This window comes from Dermacentor albipictus, chromosome 1 (genome assembly GCF_038994185.2).
Source record: "Dermacentor albipictus isolate Rhodes 1998 colony chromosome 1, USDA_Dalb.pri_finalv2, whole genome shotgun sequence".
In the NCBI taxonomy this organism is placed as follows: Eukaryota; Metazoa; Arthropoda; class Arachnida; order Ixodida; family Ixodidae; genus Dermacentor; species Dermacentor albipictus.
The window spans coordinates 323,601,367-323,620,542 of NC_091821.1; the positions used below are offsets into that span (position 1 = coordinate 323,601,367).

At 42.6% G+C, this 19,176-nt stretch overlaps 2 protein-coding genes across 2 annotated transcripts in view; one reads left to right on the forward strand and one right to left on the reverse strand.

The window, feature by feature from the left end:
* Positions 1-8,921: 8,921 nt before the first annotated feature.
* ND-B12 (NADH dehydrogenase [ubiquinone] 1 beta subcomplex subunit 3) lies at positions 8,922-11,294 on the reverse strand. Its single transcript, XM_065453263.2, has 2 exons — positions 11,023-11,294; positions 8,922-9,164 (listed from the first exon to the last, which is right to left on the reverse strand). Exons 1-2 carry the CDS (start codon positions 11,178-11,180, stop codon positions 8,978-8,980), a joined length of 345 nt encoding a protein of 114 aa, XP_065309335.2. The 5' UTR covers positions 11,181-11,294; the 3' UTR covers positions 8,922-8,977.
* Positions 11,295-11,469: 175 nt separating this feature from the next.
* Positions 11,470-19,176, forward strand: part of LOC135919434 (maspardin-like) — a 29,082-nt gene continuing 21,375 nt past the window's right edge. The window contains exons 1-3 of the mRNA XM_065453262.2: positions 11,470-11,678; positions 11,959-12,046; positions 14,742-14,903. Of these exons, the coding sequence (XP_065309334.1) occupies positions 11,662-11,678; positions 11,959-12,046; positions 14,742-14,903 (267 nt within the window). The 5' untranslated portion in view covers positions 11,470-11,661. The remainder of the gene's footprint in view (positions 11,679-11,958; positions 12,047-14,741; positions 14,904-19,176) is intronic.

Sequence of the window (19,176 nt, forward strand, 5' to 3'; positions counted from 1 at the left end):
TGCCCTATCCTTTTAAGGAGCACACTCTCACTCTAACGGAGGCAGCCGCGGACGGCGCCCACCTGCCCCTCCCTGCTGGTGCTGCTACCTGCGGGAAGTGCGGGACTTTAAATGTTTATTTGCGAGCGTGTGTCTCTGTGCGTGTGTGTGTATGTTTCTGTGTTGGTGTTTTCCCTCTGAGTGATATGGTTGTACACGATTTTCGCTGGGCTTGTTGTACGTGTTAAATAATTGTGCTATTAGTGTATTTGCCCTGGTTGTATCGTTCTCGTTTTCTTTAATATGTGTTTAAGGGCTGGAACGGAGGCAGGAGGTTAGCCGTCCTTGCAATATCTAGTGCTGGCTGATACAGGGGACTTTTCCTTTGTGTTACATGCCGCCGGCTTATTTCTCAGCTGGTAGGGACATTTAAGGGGAGAGGGATGTGGGAGTTCCTTCGGTCTACCGGGGCGCAGTCGTTGCTGTGCCTAAGGCTCCGGACTTATTCGCCATTGCGAGGAAAACCTCTCCCAAATGCCTGCCCCTCTACCCGCGCGCCGTTTTCCCCGGGCGCCGCGGCCGCGTCCCGCGACGTCATGCTACGCGGCCCTGCGATTGGGTCGTGGGGCGTGACGTAGGGAAGAAGCCCCGACTGGGGACGATCGCGGTGCGCGGGGGAGTCGTGCTGCGAGAGGGACGAGCGCCGGTCACGAGAGGCAAGCTGCAAGGTACGTGAGCGACCAGCTATTTGTGTCCCCAACGCCCCGGCCTGGGGACGTTCACGTGCTTTGTTAGCTTGCGTAAGTGTGACTTGCTGAGTGGCTTTGCGTTCCGCCCTTGCGGTAGCCGCAGGCGCTCAGTGCATCACATTTTGCGTGTCCGAACCGTCGCAGACCATTGTCGGTGACGGGAAGCGCTAGGTAGCGTTTGCGAACGCATTTCGGCCCGCGCGCGTAAACCATTGTTCGACGCGGCGTGTAACCCGCCTTCCTCGCCATCGGGAACCGCGGGCGCCGAGTGTACTCCGTGTGTTTGGGTGCAGTCTGGTACATGTTGGCCATTGGTGATCAATAAACGCCTTAACTGTCCTGGACGCCGTGTGTTCCTGGGAGAGCGCCCATGCGTACGGCCAGAGCCGTCCAGGTCTTTCGGCTCGGTGCTCGAACCTGCGGTGGGTCTATCGCCGTGCGCCGTCGTGCCGCGTCGTGAGGCTCCACTTCTCGGGGGCCACTTGGCGACGCCGTTCGCGGAGACGTACTGTGAGCCCACAAATTCTATTTTCGTCATCCCACTCTCATCATGCCATCATTCCGATGCCATCGTCACCACCCTCTTCCTCTTTGGCTCAGGGGTCGGCAAGCGGCGCGGACGTTCTGCGCATGCGCTGATCCATGCTTCTGCAAGACCGTCTCGCGAGGCCTATCCCGGAATGGACGAACACGATCGTTCGTATGCGCCACTGTTTGCGTGACCATACGCGCGAATGACCAGGCGTTGGTGTCCAGCATGGGGCGAACATATTCGCTCATTATCCAGTCACGGTGAGTCGGACTTCCGCGATTTGTTGTGCGCCCACGGCATGTTTTGTGGATAGCAGCTCGGCTAGCAGGCATTAGTCTATGAAAGGTGCAATAAATGCCCTTGTGATTGTTTGCTGTTGAGAACAGCAGTTTACGATAGGTAGTGAGGCACTGGAAGTGGTAAGGGAATACATCTACTTAATTAGGACAGGTAGTGATTGTGGATCCGGATCATAAGACCGAAATAATCAGAAGAATAAGAACGGGCTGGGGTGCGTTTGACAGGCATTCTCAGATCATGAACAGCAGGTTGCCATTATCCCTCAAAAAAAAAAACTTTATAACAGCTGTGTCTTACCAGTACTCACGTATGGGGCAGAAACCTGGATGCTTACGAAAAGGGTTCTACTTAAATTGAGGACGACGCAATGAGCTATGGAGAGATGAATGATAGGTTTAACGTTAAGGAATAAGAAAAGAGCAGATTGGGTGAAGGAACAAACACGAGATAATGACATCTTAGTTGAAATCAAGAAAAAGAAATGTGCATGGGCAGGACACATAATGAGGAGGGAAGATAACCGATGGTCATTAAGAGTTACGGAATGGATTCCAAGGGAAGGGAAGCATAGCAGAGGGCGGCAGAAAGTTAGGTGGGCGGAGGAGATTAAGAAGTTTGCAGGGACAACATGGCCACAATTAGTACATGACCGGGGTAGTTGGAGAAGTATGGGAGAGGCCTTTGCCCTGCAGTGGGCGTAACCAGGCTGATGATGATGATTGTTTGCACTACTGTGTTGTCGTTCCTTTGTCCCAAGAGGTGGCATGGGTGAGAGACCCGCACATTTTACCATCATAATCACTTCAGAAATGTCATGCTTGTCGTCATTCAACCGGTATCAAGCTATGTAATGCCATTGTTGTCATTGCATCATCATCAGACAGTTATTGTCATGCCATCATGGTCATGCCATCGTTGTCATTCCAGCTTTGCCATTCAGTTGTCTATACTCAGCATCACACCATCATCGTTACACACTCACCATCATCAAATTGTCCTCATGTCATTGTGACCCTGTCGACATTATACTATCGTCATCATTTCAGAACCTTCATATCACTGTTGTCATACCACCTTTGTCGTTTCTTTGTCAGTTCATCGTTGTCACTACACTTGTCACACAGTTGTCACGACACCATGCTTATGTGCAACTTTGTCAAGTGAGTGCCATACCAAAGTGGACCGATATGGAATACGATATGAAATATGAAATGATATGAATGTGATATGAAACATGATATGGAAGCAACGGAAGTCAGAGAATGACCACTACACATTTTAACATTACTTCAGCAATACATGTCACTACATTGCTTGAATGCTAAATGCATTAACATCGACAGTCATCGCGAGATGGGTTCTGTCACAATTTTGTTTTACTTTCCAGCTATGGCTATGGATTGACAAACATCCTTATGCTCATTCTCCCGCGTTTGCTCTAAAGTGATTGTGAAAGCTTTTGATTATTTTTATCTCTATTGTTCTCTCATCTAGTGTTGTTTTGTGCATGTCCAGCTAATGTTGGGATAGTGGGCTATTCAGCAGCCAAACTTTCCATACTGTTGCAGCTAATAAACAACATTATTCTGCTCAATATGAATACTATTGCCGGTGAAATGTTAGGGAATCATCCAAGAAAGATGATGCGTTAGGCAAAGTTACAAATTTGAAGGTGTGTTGAGCAACTTGTACAAGCTGCTGGTATATCATCTTTGTGGGTCTTCCGCCACACCTCTACATGTAAATATTTTGCATACCTGCTAACACTGCTGAATTTTTTATAAAGTTTACGAGTACAGGCTCATCTATGAATGTTTCACCCGCCGTGGTTGCTTAATCACTATGGTTTTGGGCTGCTAAGCACGAGGTCGTGGGATCGAATCCCAGCCACGGCAGTCACATTTCGATGAGGGCAAAATGCGAAAATGCCCACGTACTTAGATTTAGGTGCACATTAAAGAATGTCAGGTGGTCTAACTTATTCCAGAGTCCTCCACTATGGTGTGCCTCATAATCAGGTCATGGTTTTGGCATATAAAAACCCACAATTTTATTTAATAAATTTTTTATCAGGTTTCACAAAAATAAATTCTGTTGACAAAGTTTTGCTTGTAGTTCTCTGATGAGCAAAACTCTTTCTGAATGTGAAGGAGCACCAGAGAGCTAACTTTTTGAGCAGACATCTCTATGCACATCAGTACATACTGAAGCTCGTACACAGGAAGCAAAGGACTGACAATATCTATGTTGAGATGGCCGACACATACATCTAGAGCAGCAAAACTTCCTAATGGGCCGACTGTGTGTCTTGATCCTGAATTAGGTGAAATTATAAGCAATAGCAAAGTCGTTGAAAATATAGCTGATCTTGGAACAGTGTGTTGCTTGTTAGTTTGTGCTGTTCCAAGTTTGCTGCTTCTTCTATGCTGCATGTAAAACTGAATCTTGGTTGATGAGGTGCATATTACTGGGGGCCTATTTTTTTATTTCCACCACACAACAAAGGCCTCTCCCTGCGATCTCCAATTAACCGCCTTGCGGTAGCCAATTCCAACTAGTGCCTGCAAATTTCCTGATTTCATCAGCCCACCTAATTTACTGCCATCCTCGGCTGCGCTTCCGTTCCCTTGGCATCCATTCTAGAACTCTAATGGTCCACCATTAATTACCCTATCCATTACATGGCCTGCCCAGCTCCATCCTTTTTCTCTTAATGTCAACTGCAATATCGGCTATCCCCACTGTTTGCTTTCCGGTCCACATCGCAAGGTATATGCTCAGGGCAAATAAAAAAGAAAGCTTGCTACTCCCTCCCACCTAGTATTCTTTCCACGGGATTTTTGTGAATCTTATAGTTCATGGGTTTGCAGGTGCGAGTCTTGGCAGCTATAGCTCCTAGCAGAGCCAGAGTATTCACTTCCTCTAGTGCAGACGTGAAGTCTTCTCAAACAAGTCTGTAGCCCATGATGATAGGTTGGCCGTCTTGCTGTACCACGAGGAAGGTTGCCCACATCTTGTTCATTGTTGGACTGCGCCAAATTTAAAACTCTACGAAAGCACTATACCTTCGATACATTGTTGTTGCTTGCCGTCAAGCATGTGGCTTGAGTGAGGCTACATATTCACGATTTCCTCTTCCTGTGCCCATCTAGGCTACTATTGCCTGCTTAGTCTCCGTTGCCATTCGGTCTTAGCTCGGTCGTGAGTATGGATATCAGTAAGCTTTTATGTATAGTGTACATATGTATAGAAACGCTATATATAATGTTATATATATAGAAACGCTTGCAAGAGATAAGCTATTGAAAGCAATAATAAATCTGCCAAAGATACCTTCTTTGTTAAATTAAACAAGGACTTGAGAGAAAACCCAAAATATTTTTGGAAATATGCAAAACAAAATTGAAAAGAAGACATATCAATACCATCTTTAACTATTGACGGCAAAACCATGATGTCAGACTATCAGAGGGCGGAATGCTTCAACCAGTGCTTTCAATCTGTGTTTTCGCTAGCATCTGCTGGGGAGACTTCGCTTTTGAACGCCAACGGGGACGATATGATGCCAGACATTGAATTTGATGTTAGTGGCGTCGATTCTTTATTACGGCATTTAGATGACACAAAAGCAATTGGACCTGATGGACTATCCCCAGTGGTCCTTAAACAGTGTCACAACATCATTTCTCCGTATTTAACGATCATTTATAAGCTTTCCCTCAAAATCTCATTCCCTAAGATTGGAAAACGGCAAGCGTGACACCTTTTTTTTAAATTGGGCAATAGAAAACTGTGAGAAAACTACAGGCCAATTTCACTAACGTCGATATGTTGCAAAATATTCAAACACATTTTATACAGTAATACATCTGCATTCCTTTGCTTTTTTTACACCTTCCCAGCACGGATTCTGAAAAGGTTATTCCTGCAACACAGAACTAATAGAATTCCAGCACTTCTTGTCTAAAGCCATTGATAACAATAGTCAGGTAGACGCGGTATTTACTGATTTTCAAAAAGCTTTCAATACTGTGTCCCATAAGCTCTTAGATGTAAAGCTTGCTGCATTAAATATAAACGAAAATGTTCAAAATTGGATATGAAACTACCTAAACAGAAGAACCCAGTCTGTCGTCCTAAACAACGCTGCATTTTCACGAATAACTGTTTCTTCCAGCGTTCCTCAAGGAAGCGTACTGGGCCCCTTGTCATTTTTAATCTACATAAATGGCATTGCCGAACTAATTACATCACCCATAAAACTATTTGCTGATGACTGTGCGATTTACAGAGAAATTACCACTCACATAGATATACTGCAAATAGATTTACATAAGGTAGCGATCTGGTGTAAAAAATGGAACATGAATTTAAATTTAAAAAAAGTGTAGAAGAGCAAGTTTTTCCAGAAAATTATCCAAATTTCAGCACCGATATAACATCAATGGTACGCTTATCGACATACAGTCGGAAGTACTTAGGAGTCTATTTTACCGAATCACTCACTTGGCATAAACAGATTGACACTGTCATAGCAAAAGCTAGTAGGATGTTACCGCAGAAATTTTAAACAGGCAACACGCAAAGTTAAAGAAACTTTATACTTCTTACATGTCAGACGAATACTTGATTATGCTTGTGTAATATGGGATCCCTATCAAGATTACCTCGATAATAGACTGGAAAAACTACAGAACCAAGCAATAAGGTTTGTTTGTAATAATTACAGCCCGTACTCTAGCGTTTCCGAAATGAAGGCCACTTTAGGATGGGATCTACTACATATGCATAGGCAGAAGTCAAGGCTCAAACTATTGCACCGAATATATAACAATCAGACAGCTATTAACCGCCAAACTATCTCCTGGAACCAGATTACATATAGACTTGCTGTGATAACAAGAAAAAGATCTGCCTATAACTGCAGAAAAAACACTTTTTACTACTCTTTTTTCCCCAAATCAATTAGACAATGGAACAGTTTATCAAATGATATTGTTACGTAAGAAGACGTACGATGAAAGGCTATATACAAGCATATTTACAACGTAATACGCCGCACTTGGCCAAGAGGCAACAGCCCGCGCTAGCCTCCAATCGTCGTCGTTGTCGTCGTCTTCTTACTGCTTGCCTCTTCGTCATTGGTAATACTATTCTGTAGCAATATAGTAAATGTGTCAAATAACAAACTATTCTATTCTATGCTGTGATGGCGCACTTGTAAAACAAATGTGTGTTATTTATTTTGAAACCTGTTTATTTCACATTACTTGTATGCCTTTTTCTAATAGGCTATTGTAGTGCTTGTTTGCGAGTATATCTGCCCAAAAGCTTTTCTGTATTACTGGGTATATTTTGTTCCCCCCTATGTAATGCCTTTATGGCAATGTAGGTACTCTGTAAATAAATAAATGATTTTGTGCCATACTCTTCCTCTTCTTGACAATATCATTGTTCTTCAAGACTTGAAGTTTCTGCCAGCTAAATTTGTTTGACTAGTGATTTACAAGAAGCTTTTGCCAAAAGAAGCTCTATTTCACTGAAAGGCAACAGGTGTGCTTGTTAGATGTTACTGCTTCTACGGCTGTTTTTATTTACTGAAGCCTACAGCTTTTGAATTTTATGGAGTACTGGCTACTTGGAATACACAGATAATGCACTTCGCTTGCTAAGGTTATTGTTTTACCAAGCACTTGCCTGTAGTGCTACAGTTGTTATAGGGACTACTTAGCTGCATTCGTGGCATATTTGATGATGTTGCATGTATGTATATTAGAAAAAAAATTTATTCAGCTGAGAACGAGAAAGTCTAAGCTGTGTCCCAATTCTGGTGCCAGAATAGAAGCCAGTCTTCTTTGACAGCTAAGGTGACTTGATGTTGCCTCATATAACAAAAAAACTAAGAAAAACATGTGGCTTACTCTAGGTGCATAAGAAAGCATGAATATAATCTCTAGTACGCAGGGCAAATTTTTTTCCAAGTATCTGGGCAGGCTGCTTAGCCGTCACTTTGTTTGAAGAGCAAAGCCGCCTGCATCATTCTTAACTTTAATGCCACCTTTGCCAGCTACATCAGAATTAAAATCCGCTATCCATTTTGCTGTCTTAACAGCCGTTTACAGTAAATGTCGAAACACAGCTGCATTAAAGGCCCAGGCATGGTGCTACAAATTCCTCGTTTTATGTTGTTCTTTCACACTTCCCCCAAAAATATTTATTTTGACAAAAACCACAAACACTTGAGAAATAGCAATAGTTGTGCAAGATAGCAATAAGGAAGTGTGATGTCGCATAATAGCCCTGTAGCTGTTGTTCAGCATGTACACTGAAGCCATGCATAACTCTGCACTTGTTCAGGCTGAGCTGACAGCACATACCTGTTCCACATCACATCACTTTATTACCCCCAATATGGGGGTATTACATAAGGGGTAGGTACCGTTATAGCTTGGCCTGCACACACTGCAGGCTAATCTATGGCCATTCAAGAATAGCATTGCTGTGAGGTTCACCTATTAATTGCCAAATACCTCGAGTATGGGCAAACTACATGACATGTTTCTTACAATACTGGTGAGAAGGAAATCTTGCACAACCACGTATGCAAGCTCCTATGGAGACAACATGGGAATGCCAGGATATGGAAGGATTGGCTTGCCTTGAATGTGGCCTGGCCTACAATGTGGTCATGGTTGTGCCACAAAGCTTTCTTGTAATTAAGTTGTGGTAACCAGTCTTGGTATAGCTATAATACTATTTGAATTTATGTTGGCACTTATAACAAGCAAATTAAAATGGAAACATCCAATAGAAACTGCAGCACACGTACAGACCTTTTTTGCGCTTCCTCTAAAGTTAGTGATCTGCCAATGATGCTTATGGTTCAGCTTTAATTCTTGCATGAACTACCAGCCATCACACACTTTTTTTTTTGTAAGGGGTCCTAGCTCTCCCAAATTCCCACTTCCCAGCAATCCCGTGTATACAGCAGCACCCCAGCAAAATAAAATTTGTTGGAAGAGGGAGCAGTGACTTGGCCTGCATAAGAGAGAGGAGGAAAGGGAGTTGGGTACATCACACTACAGATACCTCGCATTTGAAACTCCACAGTGCAAGAATCGTCTTTCTGTCCCTTCCTGGACAAATTCCCACTTTGCCTGTTGCCACATCCAGTGGACAGTATTTCTTTCCAGCCTCTTCCAGTGCATCACATTCCTATATAAGTGTCTTTGAAACTTTTTTTTTTTTAACCACAGTTTATAACCATTCTCGCCTTGTTAGGCACATGATGCCCGATGATGAAGCTTCTGTAGGTCAATCGTTCAAGTTACCAGCTTTAAGCAAAATGCAGGTCAACAATATTTGCAACTTAACTGATTTATTCACTAGCATTATTTGTCGAACATTTGCATATTGATCAGTGGTGACCTTCGTCCTGGTGGTGGTGGTGGTGATCCTTTGCAAATGCAAAGTCATATGCTTTCTCTAATACAACCGTGGCTACAGCCAGTATGAAGCCAGGCTTCATTCCACGTGTTATAAGAGCCTTGGCAAGACCCCAGTTGTTGATCTTGGTGAAAGAGCTGTAACGCCACACTTCATTTCTGAAATACACAGGAAAGAAGTTTGTTACATTTGCAGCTACTGTAACAGGTACCATGGCATGAAAGACCAAATATGCATGACTGCATGTGACGTCACTTTAAGATCTTTGGGGATAACGTGCTATATGGAACAGCGCACTAAAAAATGATACAACAGAGAAAGGGCAAATACAATGCAGTATGCCTATTCTATTGTGTGCCGTCTTTTCACTCTTCCGTGTAGATAGAGCTGCATTAAATTACACAAGCAATTTACCTTAGCTTGATAATATATACAAAAACTGCAATTATTTCTAGTTGCATAATTAAAAATTCTCAAAACCAATCTTTGGCGGGGGGGGGGCACACGTGCCAAGTGTACAAACACCTCGCTATACCACTGACCACACCCGAAGATCAAACCAATAATTTTGTTCTCAGCAGCAAAAAGCCACAGCCAATGTAGCACATGGCACCCTTCAGTGCATAAGTCAACAATAAAACAATTAAGGTGAAAGAGCTTTAACAAAGCTGCCCAGATGACAGGACTTGCAAGCAGCAATGCACGTATTGGAGGACAAATATTAGATATTTATTTGCTTTTCTGTCACTATATCTTTTAGAAATATAATGCTCAGTGCTCAGATCAACCTTTCAATCAAACACCAAGTAACATGTTATATTTTAAACTAGCATTTGTATTCAATTCGCAGATTTCACTATTCGTGTGTGCTCCTATTTCTTACTCACTGCTTTTCCTGAAGTCCTCGTAGCATTTCTTGCACTTTTCCTCAGTATACTACACATGGCATACAAACTAGAAAGTCGACTGCCACCGAAGTACCTTATTATACGCATAGTACAATGCATGAAAGCCAACTTCTTGCAGTTAACAAGCTTAGAGTGTGTATATATATATATATATATATATATATATATATATATATATATATATATATATATATATATATATATATTACGTAATATTCATTTTATCTGACCACGCCGGGGTTAACATGCACCCTACGCTCTGCAAATGAGCGTTATTCTGCCCACACTGAAATGCGGCCGCCAACTGTGTCCAACAAAAGCCAGCAGACAGTGCTACGGGTCTCAATTCCACTCGACGCTGTGATTATGGAGAAATGCTGTGATTACTTGCTGAGCAAGCCGCACTCTACTGAAGTTTGTGGTAAACTTCATCACGGGCTCAATGCTGAGCAAATATATATAGGCAGCCGCCTATACTCGGGGCGCAATGTCAGGTGCCAGCTCACACGAAGACATATATTTGGGGCGAAAAATATCGCTACTTATAATGTCTTGCTCAGAATGCTAAAGATTTCCAACAGAATATGGCGGCTGTGTCATCGACGGTATTGATCCTGAAGCCATGTGCGCGTTACTGCAAGTAAGTTCTACCTCACGGTAGCAGGAAACGACAAAATAACCTGAAATGATCGTGCTGTACTGCGAATTTCGCCGGTTCAAGAAGACGATAAACCAGGAGTGCTAATAATGGAGGTTAAAGCGCATATAGTGAAGGTGATTCCGACGAATATCTGCCCCTCCAAAACGGCGTTACTTATACGGGCATTTCTCCGTTCGCCATTAAAAGCAGGGTCAGCTGTGCTCCGGTCTTTTACTGCCGTGATTTCCTTGCGCGTTGAAAGGTTTCGTGTTGTTTTATTTATTAGCGCACTCTGCTGCACTGTGGCCGTACCTCGTTGCTTGCTCTTTGGTGCAAGAATTATAACTGACTGCGCTCCCATTCTCGATTACCAAAAGGTACTAGCACAATCTAAAAGATATTTCAAATGTACACAAACACTATTAACACAAGCGTAGCAGAACCGGGAGGACTCCAACGCGTGTATACCTCATCCAGGGGTCTTTGAGGCCTTCTCGAGCCAGTGCATCCCTCAGTTTCACCAGCCTCGGGACGTCCTCGACCTTATAGATCCTGTAATCTGGTACAGCTGGAACTTTCGGGCCATGATGTCCGTGGTGGCCGTGTTCAGCGACTTCGCCGCCCATGACTGCTAGTCAAGAAACTTTATGAAATAGTGTAGGCCAGTAGTGTAACGTTGTCCGAGACGACCGAATGCAACCTAAGCAACCAAGCGCACAATTGTGAGCAGACCATGAGCAGACACCGTAACATTCATGCAGAGCCGCTCAGACGCATTCATAGACAAAAAAAAAACACAATAAATTAGGTCGAAATATTTGTTTACCACATTTTAAAACAACTGAAAAACATAAAGATACTCTTTGTAATTGTAGACGCTTAAGTGTTATTTTTTTTTAAATACTAAAATATGCGGCAGTAGTGCGAATGTTGACCTGACACATGACAGTCGTCTGTAAGCTACTGTGCCACTGTGAAAACAGCAAGACCGTGTATGTGCGCGGTAACGCGAGTTTGTACTTCGAAACCTGCGTGCTCCTTTTCGTACGTGGTACCGACGACTGCATTCAAGAAGCCTCCACTTCGCATTAATGCTGCCCGCTTACTATGAGCGCCGAAAGAGTGTAAGTGCCATGTAATGAGACATCTTTGCGGCGTTGATTCGCCCCCTCGACACTTTAGATAAGCACGACGTTAGGGGGGTTCGCTGGATTTACAAGCTGGGCGAAGTGCTGCCCGCCCGACTTCGCGTGAGCGTATGCAGTTACTGGTGTTTACAATCCTTCCATCTCATCGTCTTGCCGAAGTGTTCAGCGCAGCATGTCACATGATGTGCGGCGACTCCCATGTGAGAGGAGTTTTGTCTCGCCAAGCGCCGATATGCGGATTATTCTCTCATTTCAGGTTCAGCTTGCTGAGCAGCAAATCTTCAAGCGAAATCTCCCAGTCGCCGGAATATGCTAGCTTTAGAGCCACCATACCCCAGAGGAAGGTTCGTCCTGACGTTGCATATTTTTTTCTTTTCACCCTCCGTCAAGCGAAGGCATTTACTGTTATGTCTCGCGAAGCCATGTGAACTGCGAGAATTTGCTCGAGAGATTCTCTGATAACAGGACGCGTGTGTGCGCGCAAACAGTGCTGCTTCAAAAACTTGTTAGGACGTGACTGCTGCATAACGAAACATGACACAACTGAAAGTTGTTTTGCACATTTCTGTTGAAAACTTTCAGTATGCTTACTTCCTTACATGTGCGGTAACAAACTGTACTGCAATAAACTTGGTATCGCCGTCTCCATATCAGTGGACAAACATTCTTTTTTTTCTTGTGCTTACACACAAGGTTGGGACTGGGCACATGCATGAATAGCACATTTAGGTTGTGCTAACATGACACTGTACGTTGAAGTGCATTCCTTGTGGTAGTATATGTCAGTAAGAGGAGCAAGTCTCTCATGTTAACCACTCACTTGATTCGTGCAAACTTACACTGCATACTACTCACAGTTTTCCTAATAACTGATTTGTTGCCATTGGAGATATCTTGACTGAGGTTGTTAATGTGATTGTTTTTTTTTTGTCCTTAACAAGGTATTGACAAAGTGAAATCAGTAGCGCAATCTCTCACAATAGAACAGGAAAGCTGGGCATATTCTTAATTACATTAGTGTGTTCAGTTATGAATTTATCATAAGGGGTTGTTCCAGAAAAGTCATTTCACGAAGGTAGGGGGAAGTTATACAGGGAACTTGAACGTGAACAGGTCAATTTGGTTTCTGATGAGTCAATACAATTTGAACATAACCTCTGAACAGGGCACTACTTAAGGCATGCATATGCTCAAGTCCAAGGTGAACAAAACTGACGTGCATGTGCTAGCATGATCGTATAATGAAGTGGCTTATGATGAAAGCAGTAGATATGATGAGATGATTATAATTCCTCCATAATATTCATAGAAACACAAGCATGTAAAATCTAATTTTAATGAAGTAAAATTTTTCCTTAATCTCACTCCTGCCTATGACTGTCTGAGTGTCATGCGAGTCGAGGGGATGGAAGACGGCTAAAACAAAGTAATTTTGACTCTGCGTTCAACTTTGTAGTAGCGAGGCTTTATTGTACAAATGTAAGGAAACTTATACTCAGTTTCAGTGGTTCTGTCAAACAGAGCCAAGGCTATGCGACCCACGAGCCCATATTCTTGCACAGTAAGATGTAGTGCCACAGTTCAGAACTCGTTGGACAACTACTTAGCCTTGACAAACAGTCTTGTTGGCAGACGTTTACTTGGGAACTTCTCTGCAGGTCGCAGGGCAGTTTACCACATGCTTTTGCTTCATTGTTGAAGAAAATGTTTATTGATGCTCTCTAGGATACTGAAAACAGAGTTCTCCACTTGTTCAAATGAAAACATGCAGAGAAAAAAAGAATAATGGAATGCTGTTGTACATACGTTAATTTGCATTTAAAAGCTACAAAACAAAGAATAGATTTAACAATGGCTAAACTCATGTGTAGTCGGCACAGTCACAACGCCATGGAGGACTCCCTCCTGGGTAGTGCTTCATCCTTTGTGAAAATGGAATCTGCAGACTAGCATGTGTGGTGTCATTCTAAGCTGCTTTTGTTAAGGGAAAGGAACAAATAAGTTGGTGTTGAACATGCTTAGAATCATGCGGAAGAAGTGCAGTGAATGCGCACAAACTCTCAGGAAATGGCTGCACTTAAGAATGCCAGCAAGTAAACTTTGTACAAGTGTGTGTTACAAGAGGGATCAAGAGATGGCACCACAATCCCATGTGACACGCTGGCCAAGTGCTCCTTCTGAACCCTTCGCTTCTGCTGTCTCTGCAATCCTCCTCTGTATCTAGATTTATCTTGAAAACGCATGCCTTTTTGGTATCAAAGCTAATATGGGAAGAATTTTCTGCTGAAGTGTATGCATTTAGGTTGGTTGGTTTGTGACTTGAGCGGAAAAAGCATAAGTACAGGACATGAGAAAGGGACAGACGACAGTGCTGACTAACAATCAAATGTTTATTATTTCGAGCAACAATAATATACGTAGCACTTTGCAAGAACCAGAAAACATGTGAATGATGGAAGTAAAAGAGTGTGATCACACCAATAAGAATAAAGTCTCCTTCGGAAGGAAAGCTTTGCATTGCTAAGCATCGCCACTCTTCTGGATGTGGAAGGCTTCAGAGGTGAGCCGTGCGCACTCATCATGGTAGTTTGGCATTATGGTGCAATCTTTGAAAAGTGGCTTATAGTTGTAGTCACGACAATGCATTCACAGCTGGCTATCTCTTCCTTGCTTGCTGACCTTATTTGAGTGCTCACATATGCGATCATTCACGCTGTGCCCCGTTTGTATGACATAGAATATTCTACGAACAATAATTTTATACTGCTGCCATCGCAACAGCTGACCTTGCTGCGCAGTTGCAGTCTTGGTTAATGCTGCCACTGCCTGCACTGCAGCACTCGCTGCTAGCAGACGGCAGGGCGTGGAAGTAGAAACTACAGGGCCTGTAGTTTCCACAGTGCTGCTTGGAACTACTGAAACAGAGTATACATTCTGCTTGTTTTTCATGTTCTATGGTGACACCTGTCGTAGTATTAGTACCATCCCAGTTTGCACTGCTGTAATAAGATTGTTCAGTGTTCTCTATGCTTGTTTCAGGTAATAGTTGACGAAGGTGGCTCCAAAGTGTGGACGTATTATGACCATGGGCCACGTAGCATCAGTTGTCCACTTGTTTGCCTGCCACCAATCAGTGGCACAGCGGATGTTTTCTTTAGGCAAATTATGGCTCTCACAGCAAGAGGATACCGGGTGATATCGGTGAGTTCAGTGCTTGACACACTTGCATGCATTAAACGACAGCTCAGGTGTGCATACATGTGTAATTCCTGCTTCATAAAAAACAGTTTTCATAAGGGAAATTGTTGCCGTGTGTGTAAGTTCTATGTCATTCCTAATTGTGATAAACAGAAGTGTTTCACTATTTGTTCAAATCGGACTTCATTCCTCTGCTCAACATAAGTCAAACTTGGAAGAACTATGCTTTTACTTATTATCTACACTGTTGTTTTGAGAACATACGCAGTATATGCAAATAATTTTTCAAAATGTTCAGAATCAGATCATGAGCTTTTATATTATTTTTGTATTGCTCACTTTTCCTAAATTAGTTGAAGTTAACGGTACTGACAACCAATTTGTGTGGTACCCATTTGCTTTTTTTTTTTTTTTAGTGTAATGGAAAGCACACTGGTCAGAGTGTCTAATCATGAAGTGGTAACACAGAAAATGCTGTGGCAGAATTTATCTGAATTTTTTTATCGGCAGCGAGGATGTCATTCACTGGAAGCATGCTGAAAACGATGATAGATGAGTGTGATGGCGGTTATATGCCAGCATTGATGGGAGGCAGATGACAAGCACAGCTGTAACTGTGAGAAAGTATTATTTTGCTTATCAAGGCGATGTCCCTGCGATTCATGTTTTCCAACATGTTAAATTATTTCTACAGTAGTAGCTGCATGCTTTTTGTGCTTTCTTTTCCAACCGATTTGGATATTAGCTCTTTCCCTACCATTTGGAATATAAGTGTTTTTTGTGGGTTAAGCCAGATCTTTTTTTTAAGGAAATACTGTACTCAATATTTAATGTAATACATAAACAAAAAGCAGAATGAATGCACTTTTCATGCATAAAAATTTTATTAACCAGATATATGTCATAAAATAGATATGACTTGCCAGAACCAAGATTGTGGGACAAAATTTAACAAAGTTTGTAAAGATATGTTTCTGTCTACTCAGAAAAAGATGTAATAAAAATTAAGAGATATACAAGATGTATACAGACGCTATCTTCAAAAAAATCAAAATTTTTCATTGAACAGGTATTCCACTACAAAAATTGAACTGCAAGCACTACAGTTGGGCATGCTGGGCTGCGGCCGCCGATGTTCAGGGTTGGCTTGTGTCGTTGTCACTCTCCGAGTCAGAGTCCAACGAAAAGGCAGCATGCTCAAACTCTCTGCTGCTTGATCCATCAATAAAATCAACTGCAGGCACAGTGAAATTGCGAGATCTGCGATCTTTCGAAGCGTGCGTGTGGCTCACGGAGGCTGCTATTTCTTGATTTCTACTTTGACTATCACAGAACTTCGGAGCGCGTTCAAAAATCGCTGCCTACCAGGAAAAAAGCAAACTGCCACGTGCACTTTAAATGACACAAAAGCTTTTCTTGTGAGTTTGTGGGGGGTACGTTGTGGAGGGATAAAAATTACACTTTGGCCAGGATTTTTTTTTTATTTATAAAACTGATGTTTCCACAAACCAGCTAGGTCCCCTCTCTCTCTCTCTCTCTCTCTCTCTCTCTCTCTCTCTCTCTCTCTCTCTCTCTCTTTCTTTCTTTCTTTACCATGCAGAGATATGTACTTGTCCAAGCTTCTGTGCTTCTGAGCCAGATATATTGAAAGGGCATATCTTTTGTTCAATAGCTATCTGGTTGTTGTTTAACAGCGTTCCGAGAGCTAGAATCTCTGCGTATTGCTTGATAACAAAATTTTTTTCAAGTACCTGTGCAAGGCAGTATAGATAGGCTTGTACAAGAGTGCATTTTTTCAAGGCGCAGTGGTCCACTTCTGTTGGTATTTTTGAGTGAGCGGTAACAAACACAGTTCTTTTGCCATGAGGCTGACAGAAGGACTGTTTACGCATTTGTCACTCAGGCTGTGAAATTTGTAAGCTTGTTGTATTTTTCTTGTTAGCTGTTAGCCATTGGTTGCCACCACTTCTGTTTTGTCAAACTGTATTGCCTTGCTCTTTTTTTTTTTGTTCATCTTGTCTTGATACCATTGTCAATGTTTATTCAAACATTTACCATAAGAAAAGCTTTTGCAGTTAGTTCAGCATCATGTTGTATCACTTTTATCTCTTGTCTCTGTCGCCTAACAGTGGGATTTAGGGTAACCTCTAGGGGAGGGGACCTTCATCAAAGCATATGGAGAAGTAAGGGGGGGGAGGGGTAAGCCAACAAAGGAAACTAACAAGCTCAAAGCAATAATGGGTTAATATCAGTTTGTTGCTGAAGTGGTGTTCTCGGTAGGTCTTCCTTGCAACACAGACTCTTCATTGCAGCCTGCTAGTGACAAGATCGAGTCTATGCAATTTTGAATACTGACTGACTTAATTTTGATTTTAATGAATAATGCCCCCACAGTAATAAAATGTGATCAGAAATTCATGCCATAAAGAATTTACTCAACTGCTTTACCATTTTTCGTTTGACATTCTCACCTATTGCATGTCCATATTGTAAAATTATGTGACCACGGCTTATTCTGAACTTTCATCAAGAAATTAAATCGAGGAAGGAAGTGTGAAAGTGGAGACATTTACTGTAGCTTGCACTAATTAGGGCCCCCTAGAATCTGGAAAAAAATCGTACTGTCATGTTCCTTTAACCATAGCAGTTGCGTCCAAGTATTTTGAGGCTATTAGAGGGCAGCTCTTAGACTTCCATTCCTGTGGCGAGCACAAGTGTTGTCCCCCGGCGTCCTCGTAACTGAGCGAATGAGCACGGCGAAGGATGAAGGAGCAAATGTGAAGCGTGGATGAAAGATGGCGATAGAAAAGGAAGCACGAGGAGGAAGTTGGAGCAGGAGGGTATGGCGAAAGTGCGAGAAGAAAAGCTTAGTGCCGTGCAAAACTTGCTCAGCGGCGACAATGACTATGAGATGGTGCCAGGGTAGTGTGCATTGTCCATTCATCGATGACACCACTGATACCATATATGGAAACAAAACGTTGCAAGAGCAGAGGCCTGTCTGCAGCAGCTGTGAATTATGACCACGCGTCGCCTACGCACTGCCTCTCGCACTCTCCCTATTAGCAGCGCAGTCGCACTGCACTTGGCTCCGTTTGCAACGTGCCGCATGAGACAGATTGTCCGTGCCAGCCAGTATATCATGAAATGAAAACACGTATGCAGCTGCGCTCAAATTTCGCATTAGGGAGTACGTATCGTAATCATTGGTGAACTTTTTTTCTCTTGCAAAATTTCTAACGTACCTCTTGACTATATGCCTTACTTTAAATACCTTTGTGTCTTTGTGTGCTCAGACCTGTCCTGGTTCGTGCACATTGCTATTATTTTTTTGTTGAATATTCTTTTGTTTAGCTGCTTCCTTTTAGTGGTTTGCTAACATGTGTTCTTGAACTGCCTTATATATTAATCTGCTTTAGCCCTGCCATTGCCTAGCTGTGTGAGTGGCCTAAGATAGATTAGCAGTTATAGCAGTAATATAGGGCATTGCATGATCACAAGGACAAGGGAAATATTGTATGGTTGGGACTTTGTAGTGAGAGGAAGCTATACTGGCCATAACTTAGAGCTGTATTTCAATGTGAGCTGCTTTCCAGAGCCAAAGTAGTGATAGTAGTAATTTATTCCAACTAGGAAAAAAAGAAAAGTGTGTATGATAACATGTCCTTGACATATGCCAGTTCCTAAATTCAAACATGCCACGACAGCTCTGTGGATACACCACAGAGCTGTTCTTCTGCTGTGTACAAGGCTGCAGTTTATGCTCATGTACAATGTTTCAGGAACACACAAAAAAAACCTAGCTGGTTAAAATTTATCCAGAACCTTCGACTGTGGAGTGTCTTCTAGTCCCCATGTTACTTTGGTACATAAAATCAACAGTGAGTTTTAGTCAACTGTTTATGGTCCTCGTTCCACTCAGACCAGTGTATTCTAACAAATTGCACACAACTGCTCCGCGTTTCTGCTGAGCAGAGCAGAAGGCAGGAGAATGCCCTTGCTAAAGTACAGAGCGACTTGAGTGGAGCGTAAAGGTGTGTCCACTTCGCTTCTTTGTTGTTTTGCAGCCAAGCTGACTGTGTGTTGCTTACATTTCTTGAAGACACGCTTATAAAAAAAAAGCAAAATCAACACAGTTCTCTGCAGTGCTTGAGCGCATAAAGCAGACTGTAAGTGATGCTTGGGTAAAACTCTTATCTGTCAATGTGAATGAATAAATGAATTAATCAGTCACTCAATCAATCGGACTCGAGCGTTGGCAGCAGACGTGTACAAG

Coding starts and splice junctions, on each gene's coding strand:
- ND-B12 (XM_065453263.2), bottom strand. CDS start 11,180: ATGGGCGGCGAAGTCGCTGAACACGGCCACCACGGACATCATGGCCCG. Junction 9,165..11,022: donor CTCAAAGACCCCTGGATGAG/GTATACACGCGT, acceptor TGTGTATTTCAG/AAATGAAGTGTGGCGTTACA.